General features: G+C 37.7%; 1 protein-coding gene across 1 annotated transcript; it reads right to left on the reverse strand.

Moving 5' to 3' along the window:
* Window positions 1-2217: 2217 nt before the first annotated feature.
* Window positions 2218-23318, reverse strand: LOC137084287 (NXPE family member 3-like). The gene is made up of 8 exons (XM_067450429.1): window positions 23194-23318; window positions 15978-16045; window positions 9129-9521; window positions 8621-9036; window positions 8454-8530; window positions 8063-8266; window positions 7626-7963; window positions 2218-3066 (listed from the first exon to the last, which is right to left on the reverse strand). Exons 1-8 carry the CDS (start codon window positions 23237-23239, stop codon window positions 2872-2874), a joined length of 1737 nt encoding a protein of 578 aa, XP_067306530.1. The 5' UTR covers window positions 23240-23318; the 3' UTR covers window positions 2218-2871.
* Between the last annotated feature and the right edge of the window lie 4334 nt (window positions 23319-27652).

Consider the following 27652-nt stretch of genomic DNA (forward strand, 5'->3'; position numbering starts at 1 on the left):
TCAGGACCTCAGGACCATCTTCGCTTGCTCGCCATTCCACTCCACGGACTTGATACGTGCGATATTCTTCTCAGGTGAGCTCCCCGAGAGCCCTGAGCTCCTCCAGCACTGACGACGCCGATGCCAGTAAGTCTGCCCTTAGCCCAGACACTCGTGTCCGGCCAGGTGCCCCATGTGCATGGTTCCCCTCCGGCGAACCCCACATGTGTACAGGGCTTTCCTGTAGCTCAAACAGTAGAGTGTGGCGCTAGCAACGCCAAGGTCATGGGTTCGATTCCCAGGGAAAGCAAGAATTGACAAAGTATGTAAAATGTGTACCCCTTGAATGCAATGTAAGTCGCTTTGGATAAAAGCGTCTGCCAAATGCATAAATGTAAATGTAATGTAAATGTAAATGTGTATTTCCACCGTAAGCCTCCCGGAGCGGGTGTATACCCTTGGCAACCTTGCCACCCCCTGGGGTTAAAAACCCACCTGCGGCTGGTACCCCAGTGATCTTCCGTATGCAGCCCCCCGGGGTCATACGTGTATTCTTAAGTCCTCCCTACGGGTAGGCATCTTGGCGCATATCTCCTCCTGGAATATGCCTCCCAGTATACCTTGGTATTCCTGCGTTAAGTAGAGGCCTTTGACCGTCCGGGCACTCACGCTTGCGCAGGGCACTGGAAGACAGCCGAGTGGCGTTATTGCATTGGGACCCCCATTCGTCAGTCACTGACGTTAGGTCGGAGTGACTGAACGAAAGGGAACGTCTCGATTACGTATGTAACCCTCGTTCCCTGGGGAGGGAACGGAGACGTAACGTCCCGCTGCCACTTCCGCTGTACCGCAGGAACGGCCGAGAGTTCAGTCTTGGCTTTCTCAGCAGGTAACATAATGCGATTCATGCCAGCTACTTCCTTATATACCCAGGTGGGTAGGCGGAGTTACGCATGCAAATCTCGCATGCCCATGGCATTGGCACTGCCATTGGGCGTTTTCTTAGATCTCGAAGGTGATTGGCTTCTAGGCGAAACCCCCATTCGTCAGTCACTGACGTTACGTCTCCGTTCCCTCCTCAGGGAACGAGGGTTACATACGTAACCGAGACGTTTGTTTAATATCAAATCCATTGTGGTGGTGTAGAAAAAAAAAAATTTGAATTGTGTCGATATCCCAATATTTATGGACCTGACTGTATTTACACATTTTGCACTTCTGCTTGCAATCTTTCCGGGCGCAGCATCGTGTGTACATCCAATGTGATTCTTCTTGTGACTTCTTGGGTCACAGATAAGCAGTCCCATTTAGAGCAAGCTGTTCATTTGGATTTAGTAATCTGAAAAAGTTTGTATCTGGATCAGGGCCATACGGTCCACTGTTACTTTAAAAAAATTCACACAAAAAAACATGGATTACCTGATCCTTGATAGCATAGCACCCATTGCTATGGTTTCAAGACATATGCAGTGTATTGTGGTGTATTTAAACTCTTCTGGATGGCCATTGCATGTTTTTTGTTTGAACTCAAAATACTTTAAATACATTATGGCTTTTACAAGGAAAGCTATTTAATTTCTGATCCACTTTATTTTTGGTTTATTTGTTTGTGATTAACATTGTGATGAATTAGTGTGTTTTAAACAGGCACACACCAACTTTAAAGTTTAACCTTTTGAAGATCACAGTAGCTGTGTCCCAAAGTGAAGGCCACGCACTTCGAAGGCCGCATTTATAAGTGTGATTGCGGGCGGCCCTGTCCCAAATGGGTTTCGTTCTTGTGGACATACAATGGCCGCTGTGTGCCCGTGTCCATTAAGTCCACGAGACCACAGGGTGTCCCATTTGTCATTTTATGTCTCAGAAGGGTGCTTGCAAGCGCTCCCCTTTGCGGCCGTTATGGGTCCTCAATGTGGACAAAACACATCGCTTATGCTGTGTTCCAGGCAGGTTTTTGAGCCCGTAAGTCATGACTTCAAACCACAACTCATGACTTTGTAGCGTTCCAGGCAAAGTTACGGTAAACTGCCTGAGCACGAGAAATTGTAGTAGCTAGACGTAAACAAAACATGCATGGCAGACCATACAGGGCTTACGCTAATTTACAATCATTTCTATTGCCAAAGGTGCTTACAGTGGAGAAAAAATGGCCCATAAGGCAAGAGAAGTTGTTATATCTTTTATTTTACATTATTTATATATTTGGAATTGTATTTATTAATTAATTCTTGAACTCAATGGACTGGAAACTAGCTAATGCTAGAAAAGCATCCGATGATGCATAAAATTGGCTGATAAATAATGTTAGAGCAATACCATATTTTAATAAATTATTTGGTTTTTAATGTATGACTTCCACAAACACCGCACCCATAGGATCTGAGCTGCCATTGTTGTTTCATGGGCTGTGACATCAAAACTCGTAGCAAAATGAACATCAGGTCCAAAAGACAGTCAACTCAGTGAAAAAACATGAAAAACAAACTGAAAGCAAGAAATATAACTAAAACACATGGCAAACCTAAATAAGAAAATAAACCTATTACCAGTAACACACCCACCCCCATATCTTTTAAGGACTCTTTGGAGTATGTAAGTCTAAATAAATTATGTTTCAAGGATGATACAGAAATGAGGACATAATAAAAAGTGGATAAAAATAAATAAAAAATTCAAGGAGTGGTTTATAATTGGACAATTTAATGGTAACACTTTACATTAAGGTTCCCTTTGTGTTTGTTTAAGGTGTCATGAACTGGCTTTTTAATTTTTTTATACTGTTGTCTGAGGACAACTAATGACGTTTGTGTGGTTTTTACATTCAAAAACATCTTAACTAATAAGTGATAGGCTATTTTCTACACTGTTTTTGAGGCTCTCTCCAAAACGCATTCAATGTGGGCAAATAAAAGAGAGTAAAATGTCAATCTCATTTTTAATGACGATAGGGCCAGGATGAATGTTCTCTTCACTGTAGTGACATGAAGTCATTTGCCACACATCTAGAATATAAACCCCAACATCCTGAAAAGCCCAGCGCAGAATTCTGTCCAGCTGTAGAGAATACCAGTCACTGCCAAAAATATCCTATTATAAAGACAGAAAAACACAATATCATTCATAAATTTGCATCACAGAGTGGCTTTGTTGTATTTGAAAACTTTGTAGTCTATAGACCTTTATCACAGACAGTATGTTGTCACATCCAGTTACGATTAGGAGTGTATTGATTTTCCACCTGCATTATTGTCAGTGGACAGTTGCACGTTTTGTCAAGAAAATGTAACTAACTTTGAGAATTTGACATCAATATTTCAAAGCAATCTAAATGTCTAATTCTAATGTTACTGCATGTCTAATTCTGAATTACTGCAATGTGGCGTGATAGATAGATAGATAGATAGATAGATAGATAGATAGATAGATAGATAGATAGATAGATAGATAGATAGATAGATAGATAGATAGATAGATAGATAGATAGATAGATAGATAGATAGACATTTCAAATGTTTTTTCTTTTAATTTTGATAAATATCACTGATAATTAAGGAAAATCCCAAATTCAATCCCAAAAACACGGAAGAGAAGACAATGCTGAATAAAGTCATATTTTTTGTTATTTTTGGACCAAAATGGATTGTCGATGCTTCAAGAGTCTAACTAACCAACTGATGTCACATATGGACTACTTTGATGATGTTTTCATTACCTTCTGGACGTGGACAGCAAGTGGGCTTACATTCAAAGGACAGAAATGCCTTGGACTAAATCTACAATATCTTAAACTGTGTTCCTAGGATGAACAGAGATCTTACAGGTGTGGAACGACATTGGGGTGAGTCATTAATGAAAGAAATTTCATTTTTGGGTGAACTAACCCTTTATGGTCAGGCGAGGTTTGCTGGCCAATTAAGAACAGGGATGCCATGGTCCTTAAACCAGGTACTGGTTGCTTTGGCACTGTGTGCAGGTGCCAAGTCCTGTTGGAAAATGAAATCTGCATCTCCATAAAGTTCGTCAGCTGCAGGAAGCGAGTTCTCTGAAAGTTCTCTAAAACTTCCTGGTATATGACTGCGTTGACCTTGGACCTAAGAAAACACAGTGGACCAACACCAGCAGATGACATGGCACCCCAAACCATCACTGACTGTAGAAACTTTACACTGGACCTCAAACAACATGGATTGTGTGCCTCTGCTCTCTTTCTCCAGACTCTGGGACCCAGATTTCCAAAGGAAATGCAAAATTTACTTTCATCAAAGAACATAACTTTGGACCACTCGGCAGTCCTTTTTGTCTTTAGCCCAGGTGAGAGGCTTCTGACACTGTCTGTTGTTCAAGAGTGGCTTGACACCAGGAATGTTGTTCAAGAGTGGCTCGACCCGTGTCTTGCATATGTCTCTGCATAGTGGTTCTTGAAACACTGACTCCAGCTGCAGTCCACTCTTTGTGAATCTCCCCCACATGTTTTAATTGGATTTTGCTTCACAATCATCTCCAGGGTGTGGTTATCTCTATTTCTTGTAAACTTTTTTCTCCCACATATTTTCCTTTCCTTCCCTTCTCTATTAATGTGCTTGGACACAGAGCACTGTTAACAGCCAGCCTCTTTTGCAATGACCTTTTGTGTTTTGCCCTCCTTGTGCAAGGTGTGAGTGGTCGTCTTTTGGACAACTGTCAAGTCAGCAGTCTCCCAATGATTGTGTAGACTAGACTGAGAGACCATTTAAAGGCCTTTGCAGGTGTTTTGAGTTAATTAGCTAATTAGAGTTTGGCACAAGGTGTCTTCAATATTGAACCTTTTCATAATATTCTAATTTTCTGAAATTCTGAATTTAGGCTTTTCCTTAGTGTTCTATTATAATCATCCAAATTAAAGGTGTCATGAACTGGCTTTAAAAAAAGTATAATGTTGTCTGAGGTCAACTAATAACGTTTGTGTGTTTTTTACATTCAAAAACATCATAACTAATAAGTAATAGGCTATTTTCTACACTGGTTTTAAGGTTCTCTCCAAAACAGGTTTTGATGGGCGTGCCGCACTGGAGACTTGGAAGTAAACACCCACAGCTATGATTGGAGAGGATTTGCATATTTAATGAGCTTAATCTCCCCTGTCAGTTTGGTCAGTTCACATGAGAGAGGAGCTAATGCTAGAGCAGGGCCGTGCACAGGGGGGTGGCCCGGTGGCTAGAGCCACTGCCCCTTTGCCCTCATCGGCTAAGGTGCCCCTCTTGCCCCCTTCCCTCCCTCACCCTCAGAGGATTTCCATAAAAGCGTTCGGTTCCGCTAAAAATCCACTAGTTCCACTAACCCTTTCCGTGTTTTCCCGCTCGCTCCGCGCAGCATCGCTCAAAGTCTGCGGCTGTCTGCTCTCTGTGGAGATGGCTGTTCCAGAATGTCGTCCCATTAACAGGTATATTAAAAACTACAATCCACAACGTTGAATTGTTTCAACAGTGCAAACATGGATTCAAAGCTCCAGCATGCCACTCCTGTAAAATAGATTTCCGATTATAATCAATTTTACGAGTTAATAGGCTACTAGTATCTATAGCCTAATATACTTCATATTTATGATATTTTATTTAGACCATATTTATCGTATACACAATTTTAAAAAAGGCAATACAGGCTATTATAAATATACATGAGTTGTATCAGGGTAGCCTACAATGGGGCTAAGCACACCCTAAGAAAAATGTGCTCATTTTTAAAAAAAGTCCATATTTGTGCAAAAAAGCAACGCTTGCAGTATTTTCTGTTTATTTTGATTAATAAAATCTTTAATTATTGTTCAGTAAATATTAAAATGTTAATATAAAAATATATTTTAAAATACAGAAACAAATGTTTAGCCTAAGTAAATAATCTGAAAACATTGAATGAATGAGATTCCATAATAATTTCATAAAGTTTTATCCTTGTAACAACTAAATATATGTGTATTATATGATTATTATCATATTTTTTATTATAAATATGATGTTGCCTCTAAGATGGACACCCAACTTAAGATATTTACCAGCTGAATCTTAACCATGTCATGTCAACAAATGGAAGTCAGTCAGCTGTTTATTATCATGTTAAATATGCCTTTTACCCCAAATACCATACTTTTATATATTCTGTTATTAAAAATCTGTTGTGTATGATTTACATAAATCATAAACAAGACCTTTGTCTCAAAATATATTCAATTTTAGTGATTCTCATTTGCTACTTAAATCTCCAATAAAAAATGTAAATAGAAAAGATATCAAATTAGCCCAGAATCAACTTTTTGGAAGAATAATTAGAACAACAGAAATTTAATTAGCACTAAAGCCTAACAATTGTATTTACAGTATGATTGTAAAAGGTTTGTTTTATTTTTCATTTTCTATATTAAGATGATACTCAATCCCCTTATAGTGCCCCTTTTTTTTGGTTTGGGCCACTGCCCCTCAAAATATCCGTGCACGGCCCTGTACTAGAGAAGTTGAGGGAGAAGCGGCAACCAGATGATTCTCTCGATCACAGGGCTCGTATATGTCTTTATCAAGCAAACACAATTATTTATTTCTCATCCGCTCGCGATTGATTGGACTATTATTTTTATATTTCACATAGCCACATGATCGGTCGATATAAGCGCATGCGTGTGTGCCGCCCTTCAAATGTCAAGAGAGAGACAACAGCACAGATCAAGAATGGAATATTATGAGATTCATCGGCCCATACGTGTCTGAGTCCAGCGTGCTAAAGGTATGTTTCTGTTAGACACGTACACAAGCAAATCGATCTATAACAATTAATACTATTACATATAAAAACATGTTTTATTCACATAAGTGTGTTGCACCATTCCTGTCGGATCCAAATACACCATCGACCGTAGATTTGTTTACAAACGATTCTGCAGTGAAATGAAGTGAACATGTCTTCTCCACGTGAGCTGGAACTACATTAAAAATAAAGTTCAACCACACATTCCTAATATTAGGGTCCGAAGTAAACTTCTGCAGCGACTGTGTTCTTCCACAACCAGGAATAGCGCAATATCTTGCTATCTTCCTCTGCATATTTATTGCTGTTGGCTATCTAGCACAAGCCGATCACCTCCATGAGTCGGTGGGCGAGGCTACTGGATTAGACATGCTTTATAGGCGGTGTTTCCTTGCACTATGACGTAAGAATGAAGCACAAGACCGTTTTCTGGGCCTGGAGTCTATAAGCTTTTCTTTGACTAACAAGGAAGCTCTGAAACTTACAGGATATTGTTAAATTACCATTACCTTTTATATATCAAAAGCTCAAGGGAAAGTTGATTTCTAAATTCTTCACCCCTTTAAAAGTAATAAACATTTGAAATGTATCAGTGTGTGTGTAATGAATGAATGTAATATACAAGTTTCACTTTTTGAATTGAATTAGTGCAATAAATCAACTTTTTGATGATATTCTAATTATATGACCAGCACCTGTATGATAGTAAACTGCAGTTGATGTGTTTAGATGAAGTATCTGTGATTAACTGTCCATCAATACATCACAACAATTCTGTGCTACAGGTAGTGCCATTGATACAGGCTACAGCGAAAGTTCTTATGCACTATTTGAAGCTTCTGATTTTGAAGTGTATTAAAGGCCTATATTGTTACCTTATAGCCAGTGTTGACAGTCTTGATTATAACAGTAGTATCAGGTGCCCGCTGTAACAATGCTAGAACAGCTTTGCGGATCCTCAACACTCTATGGGTGAAGAAATCCAGAGGGTATGTGGTGAAATGGGGCCCCAGATTAAACATAATGACTGTGTGAGATCCTCCAGCCAGGTCATCGATCTCATTACTGATATAGTGCAGATCAGCAACTGCTGATTTCCGAGTGCGCAAAGGAACGCCGTGAGCCCTCCAGTGTAAGTCAATGTTGTTCGCCACATCCACTGCTAGGAGCGGCCCTGACTGATATTGGACATGCAGGTTCATCTGCTTCAGGGCTGAAAAACAGATCCACAATTACTGTCTACACAGTGTACATATAATTATAATAAATTATACAATTATAATGAACAAATAAGCAACTCTCAACATCTCACTTGGTACTGCTTTCACAAAGAACTCAAACCACTGCCTCATAGTAGAGTCTCCCATCATGTAGATGTGTTTGTCTTTCAGGCAGTCTGTTGTGGATTGGGTTGTAAAATGACGGGTGCTGCAGACAAATGATGTCCACACATCATTCAGGTAAAAGCCAGCCGGAACTGGAGTGTGCAAACCAGGACGACATTTCTCTGTAACATCTGCAAGACAAATCAATGTAAGTTCTGTGTCAGATGTTTTCAGAAATATTTCAAAAATGTGCCTGAACTGGAGTTTATATTTGATTTGCATTTTCTAAATGTCAGAAAATTAATTATGTGCAGCTCCTGGCATCTCTGCATTCTTGTACTGTATTATTCTGCTGAGTTAAACTATTGATCAACATACCAATAGTTCCATTTCCATTGGAATGGACAATTTTGATGATTCTTTCATCTCCATTGATACCTTTGTTAGTTTGATTCCTGCGAAAACAATCATGTTCGTCATAATGTCTTCCATCATTGCATCAAATAGATCAAATACTCAGTCAATCAAGAGTTCTTTAATCTTACATAAGCATTTTCTCCTCATCAGTCAGGCGGTTTTTATAACCACCCATAGAGTGGTACACAAGGGCACTGCAGGGCAGCGATTTGGGTCTCTCGCAGCGCCAAGTTTCTCCGGTTCGGGGATCTTTGTAGTCACAGCAGCAGTCTTCTGTTCCCATATGCTGTAGCCCATTCTTGTCCCACTTTACATTACAATTCACTGTTTCACTTATCCTGGTCTTATTTGGTCCTGGTCCCTCATAATATCCATAAAAGAACACTCTGTCAGAGTCAGTATCTCTGTGATACTTCAGGACCTGCACAGCTTCACTGGAGTGAATTAGACGCACAGCCACCTGTGCCTCGCCGACCCACGGCAAGAGGAAACGTACAGAGTAGGAGCCATTGAGCAGATCCACCACCTCCCCAAAAACACTGGCCTGTGACAGAGGTACATTTTCAGTATAACTCTGACCCAGGGAGATAAATATAACAGGCAAGGGGTTTTAATCCAGTGTGTACAATAACTGACCTTAGTTTTAGACCAGAACAGCTTGGCTTGAAAAAAGTCACCTCCATAACCTTTGGATTTGTTGTCAAAATCCTTTGCATGCACAGTAACATAAAGCTCCTCACCAATTTGATAGCTCTCTTTCAAGTCCTGAATGATGAATTTAGTGTTGTCTGGACTAGTAGTCATGGACACATTTGTGATTGCTCTGTCAGGTCCAGCCCAGTAAACAGCTCTCTGTAACCTGGAGTAGTCATCTAAATTGATTCCCAATTCAGAGTAAAATGAGCTTGACTCTTCTGAACTGAACACTGAAGGAGAAGTGGAGTTTGTATTGAGTCCTGCAAAGTGCACAGACAAAAAGTTGGGTAGAGGGTGTTTCTTCTTCTCATTACCTATATAAGACCATACAACCTGCAAATACAAAAGATTGTTATTAATCAAAAGTTTTGTTTTTGTACGAGTCATTTTTTATATTTATCAATGTTGTTTTTCTTTCTGCCAAGCTTATTTAAACATAAAAAGTAGTTTGTCTAATGTACTGGACTGTTTTAGTGTTAACAACACAACTGAATACAGCTAATTTGTAGCCTACTTAATTGTAATTGAGATATTAGTGAATTAGAGCATGGATTACTGGGTGAATTTGGCCATTTTTTCATGTTATACCTCACCCCCAGGCAAAGGGCTTACATTATAGCTAAAGTTCAACTGCTCAGTCAGTGCGGTTCTGGTTCTCAAAAACCCAATAGCTTGTTCTCCATTGTTGCATATTTCATAGATGACACGCAGATAACTTCAAAGCCTAAATTATTCAATCTTCATTGATATTGGGGACAAGGTCACGTCCAGTCTAGGGTTGCAATTCATGGGACAGATCAGGATTTGCTTCACCATTTCAAAGTAAGTACCAACCCACCACAAATTATTTGTATGTATTTTAGCTAACAGTAATTATTATTTTCTTTGTGTGTGTGTGTGTGTGTGTGTGTGTGTGTGTGTGTGTGTGTGTGTGTGTGTGTGTGTGTGTGTGTGTGTGTGTCTACCTATGTATGTGTGTGTCTGTCTATGTATTTATATAAATGGGTTGTTATCATAGCTATCAAAATCCAATGTTCGGCATTTTGCGTACGTGAGTTTTTGTTGTAGATGTCTATTAAAAAAAAAAAAAATTTGTGTACTGTGCTAATTAATTGAGACTTCTTACAGCTCTTACAGGTTGTTGGCCTTGTCTGTTTCTTTGCTTCTATTACTCTCCCCTTTTTTGTAAGTCGCTTTGGATAAAAGTGTCTGCTACATGATTATATGTAAATGTAAATAAATAGATAATGTGTATATTTTGTGTGTGTACACTCCATATAAACAAAGGTAAATAAGCTTATAACCTTATTGTTGTCTAAATTGTTGCAAGAACATGCTTGTTTGCTGTCTGAGATAAATGTTGTCTTGAGATAAATTGTACCATTCACGCATGTTTGGAACTGTCCGACACATCTGGTATGTTTGAACTGTGTGGAAGTGGACGGAAAAAGCTGGGATTGACCACCGGGACCTGTGTTTTCAATTGAAAATTGTGACCGTTAACAAATTTACTACTCTTACGAGCAAAATATTTAGTCCATTTTATTATGAAATTCAAAAACAAGTACAGTTTTGGCTGTAGCGGGAGCTCAAGAGAAGTGGCAGCGCACATGAACTGATCGCCTCTTCTGCCTTAAAGGAACTGTATGTAAGAAATGTATTTCAATTAATCATAAAATGGCCCTGATATGTCACTAGATATTAAGAAATCATGTTAATTTCAAATACTTATATCACTGACAACAGTAGTACGGCCAGGATATTGTCATTTAAAAGTTGTTGTTGCAGCCCTCAACTGGGGCCTGTTCTTCGTACCTCGCTTATTACATCTGAGATGATTTGACAGATCCGCAATCTTTTAATCGTGATAACTGATCTCTGGCTAATTTGGTCCTTCAAACGAATTTGCGTATTGGATTAAAATATCTGGATTAATTTATCTGAGATCACTGCCCATGTTCCCTGCAGTGATTGGCTGGCGTCAATACAACATAATGACATCATATAATTAAAAAAGCCACCTGGCAAAAAACTTGTCAAAGAAAAAAAGAAAGAAGAAAAACACGAATTTCTGGACCTTTATAAGGAAACGACCAAACCAACATAAAAGTTAGATAAATTAAATATGCACTGTTTTGATGAACATGATTCCCAATTATTTATATTCACGATTTTATAATATTTGTACACATTTTGCATTTTTATTCCAATGTTGTAATTTCATTTTTAATTCAGTTTGAAGCAGATTTACGTGACAGTATTAAAGTTTCTTAACGGTCAAGATCAAATTATCTGCATCTCTTGAGCTTCATCAAGCCACTCCCATAATATCCGCCATCACTCAAATTAATGCACGACGGAGATTAACTGCACAATGTGTTTAAACCTCCAATACAACAACTATAAAGTAACCATTCCATCACAATTCACAAATAAATCTCTCAATCAAATGACTGTGTCTATAGCATTATATGCAAATTCTACACAACATTAAAATATTTTCAAATAAACTTTTATATTTATTATTATTTTAAATTATTATTGCCCCTGGTTCAGTAATGAACCCTTGTAATAAAGTAGCGGTGACTGGGAGAGAGTTTAAGTATCACCTCAAGATGCAATCTAATCCTGTTTACATGAAATAAGCCTGCTCCTGAGCAAGTTTAACCTAACGGACCTGTCGCTATGACAGCAAGTCCAGGATGAGCTTTGAAGAACCACCCTCCACCTATCTACCAATCACGAAGTCAGTAGTGTTTCGGCATCCGGGTTGGCAGCTCTAGTAACCACAGCTACAAACGTTCCTGCAGCCTATCTGGCAACCTCGAGTCAGGGGGAGGGGGAGAGACTGGTACCTGCAGGACCAGTTTTAGCCACAATCTTACATACGCTTCCTTTAATACCAGTTACAGCACGAAATAAACATGAATGAGCACCTGATAATGTGTTAAAAATAGCGTACTAATCGAAACGTATCGACATCTGTATCATGTCATATGGAATCACTCAATCAGTGTTTCAACTGTGGAAAGACATCAGTAAAAACAGCGTCATGTAATCACATTTACCTCAGAAAAACCACATCCAGTTTCCATAAACTAGTTAGTTGGCTAGAAAAATTTACTTTAGAGGAGCATTTTGCTAAATATAGGCCCCATATCACATATTCATTAGAATTGTTTTATGTTCTTCAATATTTAATGCATGTATGATTAAATCTGGGGGAAAAAAAATAAAATTTAAATTTTTATATTAAAAAAACGATTTGGAATATAAACATGATTATGAAAATCTGAAGGTTGTATTATAACTATTATTATTAAGAAAAAAAAAAAAACAAAACATAATTGGGTGTAATTTAAGTGCACTGTAAAAAATTATTTAGAAAAAAAGTTACCTGGTTGCCTTAAAAGAGTTCATTGAAATAAAAATTTTGAGTTAATACAATGAACCTTTTTTGAGATTTGACAACCTTTATTAAATTATTATTAAAAGATTTTGTAAGCATATTGGGTCATTGTGTGTGTTTTATTTCTGATGACGCAGTGAAACATGCCAATAGAGCTATTTTCATGATTTATCACATTTTTTATGTGGTTTAGATACAATAATATTTTGATTTTGTATTTATTAAACAAATGTCCTTCATTGTATCAACTCATATTTTTAATTTCAATAAACTCAAAATCTTAAGGCAACCAGGTTACTTACTTTTTTAAGTTAAACCAACAAAAACCAACAATAATTTTTTACAGTGTGTTTGTATACAAATCAGTTAATTTGTACCTTCAATATTATAGTAGGCTACAACTGACTTCCATAGTTTACACTTTATAGTATTAGTTAAGATTTTGTCAACATGGGAACATTTGCCATCTGTTGTATGGTATACAAATATTCAAAATAATTGATATTGAACCGAATCCGGAATCTAATCAAATTGCAAGCTTGGCTAAAGGTTGCCTATTCCTTCAGCTCTAGCGAGGATGACACATCTCACCTCCACCCTATAACCTCCAGATTCATACTGGAAGGGCGTCAGTTGAGGAGCTGCCTTCAAGTAGCCTGGGGATGAGGAGCAACAGGCTTGTGCTCACATCAAATCCACATTAAAGGGGACTTGAAGCACCTGCCCTTTTTCTGGGGAGGTTTTTTATAAAATAAATGATGGAGATACAGTTGAATACAGTAACTTGTATAATTTGTATTTCATAACATCATCACAATCGCCAGATTGATATGCAATTTTTTTAACGAATTAAAATATGCTAATTTGCATACATTTGGAGTCTTTTCCCCTGAAATGCAGATTTGCTTGTTTTTGGTTAATTTAGAATAAATCTACAGATGCAAATAGACAGGGGGTTGTAGGCTTAAAACAAACACCATCTAAATATGTATTTTGGAAGTGTTTTTCCATTTGAGTAAAAGAAGAGATAGAAAGAAAAATTTAACAAAATATCAAAATTGACCACTACATGAAAAAATTATCCTGCCTTAAACATGTATAAGAGGAGGAGTAAAGGTAACAGGTGGTACAGTTCAAAAACTGATAAATGTCCAGTGTTCGCAGTATAGCAACAAAACCTGTATTGTGTATATTCTCTTCATGAGACATACACTAATATTGGACACAAAATTAAAGAGCAACTAAACATGTCTTGTCAGAGTTCACATCCAGGTTGGACTTTGGATTGACCAATGGCCAATGCCGCTGACTATGAAGCTAGAGGCTATTCGACAGGTGGCGCTGTCTACAGTACAACATCTGTTCTCTAATGTTCGTATCCAACAAAATGTGCGGAGCGAAATGAATTACAACACAGAGAACTTAGTGAGAACGTGGTTTGGACACATCGCACCAGTGATATTTTTTTCACCTCCAATGGGAAGGAGGGCTGGAGGTACAAAAAGTGATGTGGATGTATACCAGCATCTAGATTTCCCACCTTCTGAATATGCTGAATAAAGATAAAGATGTTAGGGAGATGGATGGATCCTTCCTGTTCCTAGACCTATAAGGAAAAGCAAGGTACCGTTGGCCAGGGAGTTAGAGCCCCTGTTCTTTGGCTTCAAAATTTAAACAAGTGGGAATGTTGACCCATCCATTTGGTGTCTGGTCAGACCGGCTAGACCTGAACAATCTGTGTCTGAGCTGGAGTATCACTGGACTGGGTGCGGTCTGCCCCAAAGCAACAAACAGTTGTCACATCTACTCGCTAACATTCACAGGTGCCCGGCAAAACTAGTAAGAGTTTCCTTTGCTGATAAATCTGTTTCTTACTTGTTTCTTAAGAATACTGCCCTTAGTCAGGACATTTTGCCACTTTCAGAGCAGGGTGCGAACTACGGGGGAGCTAGGGGGAGCTCGGCTCCCTTAAATAAGACATGGGCTCCCCTGAAAAGGTGATTTGTGAAATTTTGGGGGGTCTCAAAAAATATTGACACTGTGCTATTTTGAGGTGCAATTTCAGTTTTGTGTGCCATCGTGGATTATTATATGTAAAATTGCTCAAAAAATATAATTAATTCATGGATGATGGCGATTTAAATCTAATTCACGTCAATAAAAATAACTATATGCTATTCTAGTCCTGACCATCAAGGTGAGGTGGCGCTGTGGTGCAAATTCCACTCGTTTAATACATTTAGTAACAGTAAAGGAAGCGTACCCCAGGCCTTTGTGGTCGATCAGTGTTAAGTTAAGGCATGTTTTGTCCAATTATGTGTTGTAGCCTATTTGAATGGAGGAATTATGGTATTCTTTTGTAGCCCGACGAGAAACTTTAACCGTTGTTCATGTGAACTCAAAGACAGCCGGATGCTTGGTTTATAGGCTGTTTGAGGGTGGCTTTTTGACTTATCAATTCGTGTTTATTTTTCTTTTTCTTCTTCATTAAAATCAAAGATGTTCATCGATGACTGTATATTAAGAGCCCCCGGAATGGCATTAAGCGATAGATTGTCATGCTCGTCTGTGTGTGACGACTGTGTGCACGAACCAAAAGAGAACGCAAGCAAACCCGCCTACTTTGATTTGATTGGCCATCTCAATAATTTTTACATTGACGTTCGATCCGAGGCAAACCAGACTAAAATGTAACTTTTAAACCTTTTTGGCATCCTAACATACAGATATCTGTGTACTGAAGTGAAGCAGAGCAGTGCAAGAATATCAAAAATATAGATCAATGACTATGGTGGTTACCCCCCCCCCCCCCCCCCCCATACACAAGTGGGCTCCCCCAAAGGCCATGGTATAGTTCGAACACTGTTTCAGAGTAAAAGCCAGATTACAAGTCCTTCCTACCAGACTCAGCCTTTCTATCTGGTTTCCTACAATCCAGGTCCACATGCAGTTACAGATCACTGAAACATTGCCAGACATTTTCCATTGCTTACAAGGGAATGTACTTGTACATTAGGTCAAGTATAGAGTATAGTATACAGAGAGAGAGAGAGAGACAGACACCAGGACTGGGACTGTGGCTGCTAAGCTTGACACTGAGCAGTTAAATGAGTTGAAGCTGACGAGCTGAGAAACGTTGCCTACGAGTTTTGAGCATATGAAAGAGAAGCGCCCTTGTGCGTTGTTTATGTTAAAGAGTGTGATAAAAAAAAGTGTGCAGTCCCAGTCTCGCCGACCCCGTCTTCTTCCTTCCAACCCATACACGAACTTTGATACATAAGCATTATTGATTTTTAAGATATTAAGACTTTAAGAATTAAGGAGGCCTGTAGAAAAAATACTGCCATTTTATAAGATGCAGTGGTGATAAATGAACTTACCAGACAACACATGATTAGCAGTAGACACAGCCCGATAAATAACTTCTGTAATGATCTTTCCCTGTGAACTGTAAAAACATTATATTGTCACAGCGCATTACTTAGGAACAAACTGCATTTTCCATTTTCTATTTGTCTATACAATACCTAAATATATAGCTACACATGTGTAACTTAAAAATATACAACCTAATTAATGCTAATGATTAATGTTTCTTATTAAATAGCATTAATGATAATAAAAAGTAAATTAAAAAAGATGTAAAAGTGTAAGAAATATGCTTGTGACCCCATGAAAAGTTGTAACATTCAACATTCAAAAAAAAAAAAAAAAAAAAAAATTATATATATATATATATATATATATATATATATATATATATATATATATATATATATATATATTAATGTTTTTAATCGTGATTAAATCACACCTGTGTTGTGCGATTAATCGCATGCGTATTGTGAAATTAAGCAGTCACCATTTATCTTAATCATATTCATTTTGTCATAATTTGCCATAACCAAAGTAAACAATCAGATTGAAGGGTGATTCTCACAAAACTGTATTTTCTGCAAGCTTCAAGAATCATTGGAGACTCCAAAAGGAAACCAAATATAAGGAGTCCATATAATTCTATTATATAATAAATTTGTACACACAAGCATACATGAAAAAAAAATACAACATTACTAAAGAACCTTTACAGAATTCATCACAGTGTATAGTATGTGTACAGAGAGATTGTTTTCATTTTAGACATTTTATGTAAAATGGACATTTAAATGTAGACCTTTCATGCTGTGATACCGAACAGAAGCACATGGAGAAGGCAACCACCCCCCCACCCCCCCACCCCCAAATCAACCGCTTTGACTGCAAAAACCTATGATTACTAAACACAACAATGTTGCTCCCTCAGCTGCACGCATGCTGATCGGCGCTGATGCTTGTGCTCATCATCATCATCAGTTCTCTCTTAACAGCAGGTTAAGTCAGTGTACTGTTAACTGAATAACTCCAGGATCTTGGTTTATTTAGAGTCAGAGGGAGAGCCAGACACTTCAAACAGTGAATAACTTTAGAAACTTGTGTATTAGTGCTTACTAGAGATGCGCACTGTTTGGAAGAGTTGTGTCTGATTTGGTGTACTGGTTCACTAAAAATAACCGGTTCAAACGAACGATTCGTTTGGGAACCGGTGTTACGAGATTTTCGTTTTCTGATCTTTTTGGTTTCAGTGGGCGGAGCTTACATGAATATTCATGAGTTTCCCAGATGTGAAAATTAGAATTTTAGTTAACACACATTTGTTACTCAGCATGTTTAATGGATTATCTCAGAAAAGGTAAATAGTTTCTCTACTATTTATTGTTTCAGAACAGTTTATGTTTTTTTTTTATAGAAATGAGACCAAGTCACACATGTGTAAGTCTCAAGTAAGTCTCAAGTCTTAACCTTCAAGTCTCAAGTAAGTCCAAAGCATTTTTTCCCTTGGGCAAGACACCCATAAGACCTCTGTTCATCTTCGGAACACAAGTGAAGATATTTTTGTTGATATCTGATGGCTCAGAAAGGCTTTTATTGACACCAATGTCATTTCCTCTCTCAAGACCCATAAAGGCACTAAAGACGTCGTTCCACAGTCCATCTCACTACAGTGGCTCTATAATAATCGTATGAAGCAATGAGAATAGATTGTGCGCAAAAATAAATAAATAACGACCTATATAGTGATAGGCCGATTTCAAAACAAAGTTTTGAACGGATATGAATCAACATATTGATTAATGATTCGCTGTAACGTTTGTTTGTGCAATGTTTGTCTTTTGCCATCTTGCGAATAATTGTTGAAGCTGAAAGTGATGACCCTTGCCCGGTAACCCTCTGGCTGACATGTTGATGTGATATCTAATCGAAGTGGGCGTGGTGTACGTAAGGTACGAGAGGGCATGACTGATGATAGTGTCTTGATCCAGTCATGACAACGCTAGGGCTTGGGTGCTGTGCTGCATTCTGGGACGTGGCGGCAGTGTTGATGGCCTTGCGAATGTAAACATACAGCAAGTCGAACGAGGAGAAGCAGAGTTGGGAGAAAGAAAAAATATGTTAAAATCCCGAAAGGGATGTGGAATTTACCGGGATCATTAAGTAGGGAAGGCAGTGACCGGTATATGGACAAAATCGAAACTATTTACGTTTTGGATCCACATGAAATTTCCAACAAACTGTGGAGCACCGACGACGACGAAAACTTTATTTTGTTGGTCCCCCAACAGACATTCTACTGAGTGAATTTGCAACTACAATTCAACGTATTCTACTAACCCAAACAAATGACCTACCAGTCTACTAATACTCTAATGAGAGTTAGTTGACATTGTTAGTGGAATGTTTAAAGTGGACTATCGAAATAAAGTGTAACCGAAATGTATATGTATACATTGCACTACCTCCATTTTTATTTATATCTGTTATTGCAATGTTATTGTTTACTATATTTATAATTTGCACTTCCTCCATTTTCTGTGTCCATTGTTGTTATTTTATAGATACCTATTTATTTATATGGTATTGAAAGAATTTATTTTTAAAAAGGTGTATTTATTATTGTTATATAAGAAATTACACTTTTTTCTGTGTCCATTTTTTATTTGTAACCTTTTACTTTGAAGCATTCCAACTGCACTGCACCGTTCGGTGTACTCAGGTTTAGTTGCAAATAAATTACTTGCAAATAAACACTGAAAACATCTGATTGTGTGACACTTCTTGCTTTTTACACATCGCACTGTTATTGCCTCTTGTCCGTGGTTGCGCCTCCATGCAGGAAAGCGGTGGAAAGTTAATCCATTTTCGACCTTTTTCCCATGACGATTATGTGTTGCGCTAGCCTAGAAATCTAGATGCACCCTAGATCAGCAAATCTAATCTGCCGCAAGGGTCATCTAGCAACTCTCAATACACTTCTGAGCTGTAAAACCAAACACTGGTCAGGCCAAGTTAGAGCTAGTTAGCTACTAATTTTTACAGTCTATGTAAACACAGAAGCTGGCGAACTTTCGAATCAGCTTTGGCCGTGACTCTGGAAGACTTGGAGTTAAGCTTTTCTCTGAGAAAAGAACTGCACGGAAGTCATTCTTTAAAAGGGAAGATGTGTTCAGAGTTTTGCCGACCGGATACAGCCAAAGTTTAATCTATCAACTAGCTCTGCTTTACCTTCGTTGCTCTTGGTTGGTTGTAGCGCTATCCAATTGCGTGCAAAGGGAGTTTGAAAGACAACTGTTTATCCCACCCCTCGGATTGAGCTCTATCAATGGTGAGTTTTCAGACCAAACACCAAACATTATGTGGGTCTGGCTTGTCAGGCTAGTGTTGCGCTGTTACACTCCAAAATGCAGCAACAGTTTACCATAGTTGAAATAATAACGCCAAAATAATCAAATTCAGACACATGACTGTGAGGGAGTACATCTATAAACAGTGCGCAGTAGTCCAAGTAGCAGTAAAGGAGCCCATCAACATGGCCGCCATGCCAAGTAATGACGTCACGACGCCCAAGCCCTATTCTCAGCCTATGCTCCAGCTGGGTCAACTTTTGTTCATTTCTTTTTAAATAACTTATATATCTTATATTCAAACATGATGTGATTACAGGGTATATGCAGGAATCCTGAAGTTAGTCTTAAAAAGGTATTGAAATTTTCTCAAAATATTTGAAGACCCCATCACACTTCAAGTTCTAATAAAAAAATAAAAAAATAAAAGTTGTGTACTGTGCTAATTAATTGAGATTTCTTACAGCTCTTACAGGTTGTTGGCCTTGTTTGTTTCGTTGCTTCTATTGCTCTACCCTTTTTTGTAAGTCGCTTTGGATAAAAGCGTCTGCTAAATGATTAAATGTAAAATGTTAAATGTCTAATCAGCAACAAACCTTTAACTTAATAAACAGTTGTAGTAGAATGTAAAATTAAAATCTCTATCGTATGCCAATTTTGTATCTTTTATATTGCATATCTGTTTCGCAATATATGAAGGGCGACATCACCTAACCGCGCATTTTGCAAAATACATGACGTCAACCGTAGACGGCATGCGGCCACATGCGTGCACCACGAGCCGATCTCAGACTGCGCACCCCGTTGTTTTTTTAATACATATGAGGATGAAAATAAATATATTCATGAACACTTTTTGGAGTCAAACTCTTTTGACAAAGCTTGAACAAAATGTAATACCTCATAATGTCGAGATTAAGACTTTTTAATAACTTAAGGGTCTTATTTATCAACTTTTAATCATTTTTAAGACCCCGCGGACACCCTAGATTAACACTCAGGTCATTGTGTCTCAAGTCAAGTCCCGAGTCTTTAATACCAAGTCCGAGTACGAGTCTCAAGTATTTTACTTTTTGTCAAGTCAAGTCACAAGTCATAAAAATTGCAACTCAAGTCCAAGTCACAAGTCCCCATATTTGTTTTGTGCAGTTGTCCCTGACTGAATGCAGTAATTCACTTCATGTAATGTTAGGATAAGCAAACTTCAACTAGTCGAATACATTTAGCTATTTCATTTCGTTATTTTTCTTTATGCTTTTGAGATGGTGTCTTTTATCATTTTATGAACTGGCCATAACGACTGAAATAACCAGTGTTTTACTGTATCTGTGGACATTGTTTTTTTTTTGTAACATATAAGATGATGTGTTAACGTTCCCTTTTCGTGAGCCAAACAATTGAACAGTCTCAATGATTGTGAACTGTCAGCTGTGTGGTTGTAGATGTCACAGGGCTGAAATATGTTGCTGAAATTTCATATATTTTTTTATGTTTCCAATTTTAAAAAAAGATTTGTTTTACAAACCAATATAAATTATCACACGGTTTAAGGTTCCACTATCACTGTAAAACCAAATATTCCAAAACACCTGAATGTGAAAAACGCGGAAGAGAAGACAATGCTGAATAAAGTCATAGATTTTGTGATTTTTGGATCAAAATGTATTTTCAATGCTTCCAGAGATTCTAAGTAACTTACTGATGTCACATATGGACTAATTTGATGATGTTTTTATTCCCTTTCTGGACATGGACAGTATAGTGTGCCTACACTTAGATACGCTCTTGGAATAAATATAAAATATCTAAAGATGAACGGAGGTCTTACGGGTGTGGAACAACATTAGGGTGAGTCATTAATGACATACATTTCATTTTTGGGTGACATAACCCTTTAGGATTGGCATGACAAAAGTTTGGAATCACTTAGATTTAAATGTTAACGTTTATTCAGCAAGAATGCATTTTATTGGTGAAAAAAGGCATAATGCTACAAATTATTTAGATTTCAAATAAATGCTGCTCTTCTAAACCTCCTATTCATAAAGAATCCGAAAAACAGACGACTGTATAATGGTTTCCACACTTCAGTAAGCAGCACAACCAGTTTTAACAGTGATAATTATGTTTCTTGAGCAGAAAATCTGTTTTAGAATCTGTCACAAAATAAAAATAAATACATAAATAAATAAAAAGACAGTTGGTAAAAATATTTCACAACATTCTTTTTAATCAGTTAAATGCACCTTGGCGAAAATAAAAACAAAGTATTTGATCAGTATTATTAGCCTATAGCAAAACAAGTCGACTTTTATCATGACACTTAATCCAAATTGTTCTTCTGTAGACCTAAAGCAACACATTTATGCGTGTGTGTGGTTTTAAGTTATTTGATAAATAAAAATGAACAAGAATTTAAGATCAATCACACCAAGATAGATTCACTTTTTAGTCTACATATACATTTATACAGGTTTGTGGAAAAATTATGACAAATAGCAAAAGTCCGATTTAAAGCATTTCATAGTACAGAGAAAAGAACTTCACAACTAAATGAAATCAGTGGACTGAAGTTCGCCTGCAATCTTTCAGTCAGGTAGGCCTAGGACTGCACAAAACGTGCAAACTAAAATTCGTTGTAAACGCAATAAACAATTGAAGTTTAGCATAAATGCGTGCGATTTAACTTTTTTTTTTTTTAAATACATTATATCTGCTAAGATACGAGTGAACTAAAATGATCAGTTTCACGCGCATGTCCGGGAAACTCATGAATAGCCTATTCAAGAAGCCACCCACTGAAACCGAAAATCTCGTAACACTGGTCATCATCACTAACGTTTGCACATGACATATCAAACATTATCCATTATAAGTGTGTGCGGAAACAACGCGACCGTACTGAAATGTACATGAATGCTGGTGGGAATTATCGACAGTGCGCGCACTGTGCATAAATATAGCACACGAGTCTCGCCACGCGCTTAGGCTACTGTACGACACCATTTGCGCTCTTCAGAAACTATCGCAGAAATACGACAGAGCTCGTGTTTTAAAAGAAAAGTCCACACTGAACAACTCAAAACGCGCTCCGAGTCTCTATACCCGCTGATGTAACCTAATCAGCCTGCATGGCCGTCTTTATATTAGCCCTGGGACTGTTAATGAATCAGATTACATGGATCCCTGAACACTTTCCCAGAGTTTAATGGCTTGAACTTACAAACAGAGAATCGCAGAACTTTGTGATTGTAAAATCACAAACGTAGAATCGGGTTAAATAGTTAGAATGGAAATGTCCTCCTACCAGGCCGGGTCACAGGTGCAGATACTCAGTGTGATTATGAATAACTCCCAACTTCTAGGCTATAATAGACTGCGTGATGCAAATTACACAATGTCTGAACTTCACGTAGGCCTACTTCTGTAATTTATTTGCGTTAAATAATTTTAACGCGTTAACGACTTTAAATTAATCGCATACGTTAAAGACAGCCCTATATCAAAATAGCAAATTTCCACAAGTTCACTATAACAATCCAAATAGTGTTTATATAGATGTGGGTTATTACTTTTTTTAATCTAATTCAGCAGCATTTGTGTTGATAAAGAGTTTTACTGTAATTGTGTCCTTATATTCTATTAATCTTTTGTGGGACACTGTCAATGTAAATTTGTATCTAAGCTAGCCTATACGTAGACTTTGTGTCATCCTGTCCTTTAAATTGCGAGTATCAGTTCAATAATTGTTTGCTTATCAGTAGGCTAACCAAATTCATAATTAAAGCATTAATTAAATTATATTTAAAGGTTGTTCATATTATTTGTATATGTTCATGAAAAAACAAATGCCAAGAAGTATTAAAAAATAACTTACAATGTTGTTCCCGAGTTTCAAGCTCCATTTTATTTTTTGAAGGCATGCTTATGAAGATATGCAATTGTAAGTGTAGACTGAAAGTCCAAGGCTGGTTGCCTTAAATGGTTAGTTTGCATGTGAACGACACTGTGAATGCTTGGCTCATTAATATTAATTAGTTTACATGACATCCCTGATTTAGTATTGGTGGGTGGTACTTAGCTGCCTTATTAACCCTGTAAGGCCCAAATATATATATATAATAATTATATATATATATATATATATATATATATATATATATATATATATATATATATATATATATATATATATATATATATATATATATATATATATTATAGGGTTTCTCTCTGTGTCAAAACAAAGTTTTTAAACAGACACATAAGTTCTGACCTAGAGGGGGCGACATGATAAGTCTTTTCTACTCACTTTCCCTGTTTGCATCAGTTTAAATGACAAATTAATTTCATTCATAAATAGGACATAGCTGTCTATGAGAACAAGCGTTACACTTCAAGCTGTACAGCTAACGTGAACCCTGCTTCAAAGTCCTACTTTTTGTTAAAAAATATCTACTCTGTTTTTCTGAATTAAAGGGTTAGTTCACCCAAAAATGAAAATTATTTCATTACTTAATCACCCTCATGTCGTTGGACACCCGTAACACCTTCATTCATCTTAAGAACACAAATGAAGATATTTTTGTTGAAAGCTGATGGCTGATGAAGGCTTCAGATAGGCCTCCATTGGCATTCAGTACATTTCCACTGACCCGCTCACAAGACCCATAAAGACACTAAAAACTTAGTTACAAAGTCCATCTCACTACAGTGGCTGTACAATAATTTTATAATGCAACGAAAATAGTTATTGTGCGCACAAAAATCAAAATAGCGATATAATCCACCAAATTATTGACGTGAACTCGACGCATGCGCGAGAATATGACGCAGCTCCGCCGTTCGAATCATAGCGAATACATGACCCGGAAGAGGAGGAGCGCCGCTATCGCATGAGTTCACGTCCGAGACCTACACGGAAAGACAATATTTTGGCAGATAAAGTCGTTATTTGATTTTTTTTGCGCACAAAAACTGTTCTCGCTGCTTGGTACAATTATTGTACAGCCACTAGCGAGATTGACTTTGTAACAAAGTCTTTAGTGCCTTTTATGGGTCTTGTGAGCAGGTCAGTGGAAATGTACTGAATCCCAATGGAGGCCTTTTTGAAGCCTTTCTCAGCCATCAGCTTTCAACAAAAATATATTCATTTGTGTTCTAAAGATGAACAAAGGTGTTACAGGTGTCCAACGACATGAGGGTGAGTAATTAATGAAATCATTTTCATTTGTGAACTAACCCTTTAATTACTTAATTGTCTCTATTCTCTTAATTATCTCTATCTCTAATTATCTCTAAAAACTATTATTTTTCTGAATTAATGAGATCCCTCAAAATCCTACCAAGAGCTCTATTTTAGCTGGATTGCATGGAAGTAAACATGTACGGAAGCTTTTTCTGAATTAATGACTTAATTATCTCAGAATTATGAGATATTTTTTCTTGATTTTTTTGTTTTGTTCTGTTTTTCAAATCAAACCAAAGTTGATGCACTAAAAACAATAAAAAAAAATTACTTAAAGACAATGTCTCAAACCCAAAGTAAAATAAATCTGGATTAAATTTGAAAGGCGGGATATGTTTACTTCCATGCAATCCAGCTAAAATAGAGCTCTTGGCAGGATTTTGAGGGATCTCATTAATTCTCAATTTTCAAGAAAAAATTCTCATATTTCTGAGATAATTAAATCATTAATTCAGAAAAACAGAGCAAAAAATATTCATGAAAAATTATCTCATAATTCTGAGATAATTAAGTCATTACTTCAGAAAAACTTCAGAGTTGTTTTTTTCTCTCAAGTGAATGCAATAAGCTTCCGTAGTGCCCTGACTAATATTAGTCTCTTTTATGTCTCCTCTCGTCTCTTTTATGTCTTAAAGGTCCCATTCTTCGCGTGTTTTCGAAGCTTTAAATATGTTTACAGTGTGCAATATAACATGAGTTCATGTTTCGCGTGTAAAAAAAACCCAGTATTTTTCACACAATTTACTTATCTGTAAACCGCTGTTTCCTCTGTCCTAAAAACGGCCTGATGATTTCCTTGAAGTCCCTCCTTCAGAAATACGTAACGAGTTCTGATTAGGCCAGCGCTTCCTGCGCGGTGATTAGACAGCAGCTTATAATAATAATAATAATAATAATAATAATAATAATAATGCGTTCGATTTATATAGCGCTTTTCAGGGCACTCAAAGCGCTTTACATAGAAGGGGGGAATCTCCTCAACCACCACCAATGTGCAGCATCCACCTGGATGATGCGACGGCAGCCATATTGCGCCAGAACGCTCAGCACACACCAGCTGATTGGTGGAGAGGAGACCGAGTGATGAAGCCAATCAGGAGAGGGGGATTATTAGGAGCTTAACGCACGTTGCCCGGAAAGGTCCCGCCTCTTATCATAGCGGGTAGATACGCGCGCTCAATGTTATTGCAAAAATGTCTATATTGCGTTATCAATTTGAGTCGGAATCAGACCCGGAGAATATCGAAGAGGATCGATTACAACCTGCTCAGAAAAAAAGACTTTTGCTGGATGTTTCAGAATGGTAAGCTGTCTATTCAGTAGTTTAAACTGATCATTACAGACACCAACAATCGATGGTGTCTGAATGAATTACTACAGTTTTATATGCTAAGTTTTTCGGATTAGTTTCAATTACCATCTAACGTTAGTTAACAAAGCTAAACAGCGTTGCACTTTGTGTCATGAGTTACATAAACTGTTAAACGGACCGACTTAAATAATAAAATACACTTACCGGTTGTGCACCATAAACAACGCCTTCTCCAGACAAAGAGGGAACGGCGTCGTCTTTTAAGAATAATCTTTCTGCGAATCCGGCATTAAACTGATTGAGATTGAGGAAGTAGTCCTCAGCAAAATGTGCTGCACATAATTTTAAATTGTGATTATAATTTTCCGGAACCGAGTTAAACATAAACTGTAGCCACGATCTCTACCTGCAGCGTCCGTGGGAAGGCCAAACAAAGGTGATTTGACTCCGGGATGAAAATAACAGCGTTTCAATGGCATGGCGACAAACACACTCTACAAAAACAACGCTGCCTATTCTCGACCTGCGAGAGCAAAAGGACAACGCCCCCAAATTTGCGTGTTCTTGTGGGTGGAGGGTTCGTCAACAAACGGTTTTAGTTGCGTCATTAAAGCAGGAAGTGCAGGGCTGTAGTCCAAACTGACCGTTCGCTGTAGGCTTTGAAAGGGGACTTCTGTTAAATAAAATATCTCGCTTGGCATTGAACTTTGAGCTTTATAATTTTACAGGTATTATTTATGCTCTAAAAGCAACATTACACACTAACAAAAGTTTGAAAGATGGAATCGCAAAGAATGGGACCTTTAAGGGTGTCGCACCTAAGCCTCGAAGCTCAGCTCTGCACAGCCCCGTCTGAAGCCTTGTTTATACTCGACGCATTCGCATGAGCACGAAGGTGCGCGCTGCAAAAATGACGTCGACGCGGAGGGGGCGGTCGTGCGCGTTGGGTCCGCAAGACCCCATTTCGCCTGGCGGTGTGCAGCGAAAATTTTTGTAACTGCGCGCAGCTCCGCATCCGAAGAAGAAGTGGGCTAACGTGCACAGGTGATGATATTTATTTTAGTACATTTCACCAAAAACCACACCACAAAAGAATGGTGTAAAACTCAGTAAACCGCTTGATACTTGTGACATGAGAACAAAATATGCACTAAATTAACGATCTCTTAAATATTTCCTAATTTCCCTTAACTTTAATGTCTTGATTTATTTATTTATTTGGTTAAACATGGATCTTTATTTAAAATGGCTTATCTGCGCAAACTAGGGCTGCACGATTAATCGAAATCGAACCGCAATCGCGATTTGGCTTGTGTGCGATTATGAAAGCTCAAAGGCTGCGTTTTTTATTGAAATAAATAAATGCCCAGTGTGTTAGCGAAGAGCTGCTCTGTGGTCAGGAGTAAACGCTGCTCCGTCTGAAAGACTGCGAGTTTGAGTCGCTTATAACGTGCGTTTGAAAAAGCAACACGAGTCAAAGCAACACGAGTCAAACATCTTCACATAGTGAAGCGTTCATAAACCTGTTCAACAAAAGACAACATTTAATAACATGTTTTACCTCACTTTATATCTTCAGTCGAGTGTTTGTGAGCTGATGTGGCTTCTCATCTGAGTGAGGCAGACGATGCGTTATTTTATAGCATTCTCAATCAGCACTGCATTATTATACACTTTATTATTATGAAAATACCCTTGACGGCTTGAAGAACTCAAATACACCATATTTTGCTGCAGTCGTGTTTATTGTCGTCATGTTTAATCAAAGCGTCTCTA

The sequence above is a fragment of the Pseudorasbora parva genome, chromosome 8 (assembly GCF_024679245.1).
Source record: "Pseudorasbora parva isolate DD20220531a chromosome 8, ASM2467924v1, whole genome shotgun sequence".
Classification (NCBI taxonomy): domain Eukaryota; kingdom Metazoa; phylum Chordata; class Actinopteri; order Cypriniformes; family Gobionidae; genus Pseudorasbora; species Pseudorasbora parva.

Coding starts and splice junctions, on each gene's coding strand:
- LOC137084287 (XM_067450429.1), bottom strand. CDS start 23,239: ATGCCTTCAAAAAATAAAATGGAGCTTGAAACTCGGGAACAACATT. Junction 9,037..9,128: donor TGTTCTGGTCTAAAACTAAG/GTCAGTTATTGT, acceptor CCTCTGTCACAG/GCCAGTGTTTTTGGGGAGGT. Junction 3,067..7,625: donor CTGTCAACACTGGCTATAAG/GTAACAATATAG, acceptor TCTTTATAATAG/GATATTTTTGGCAGTGACTG.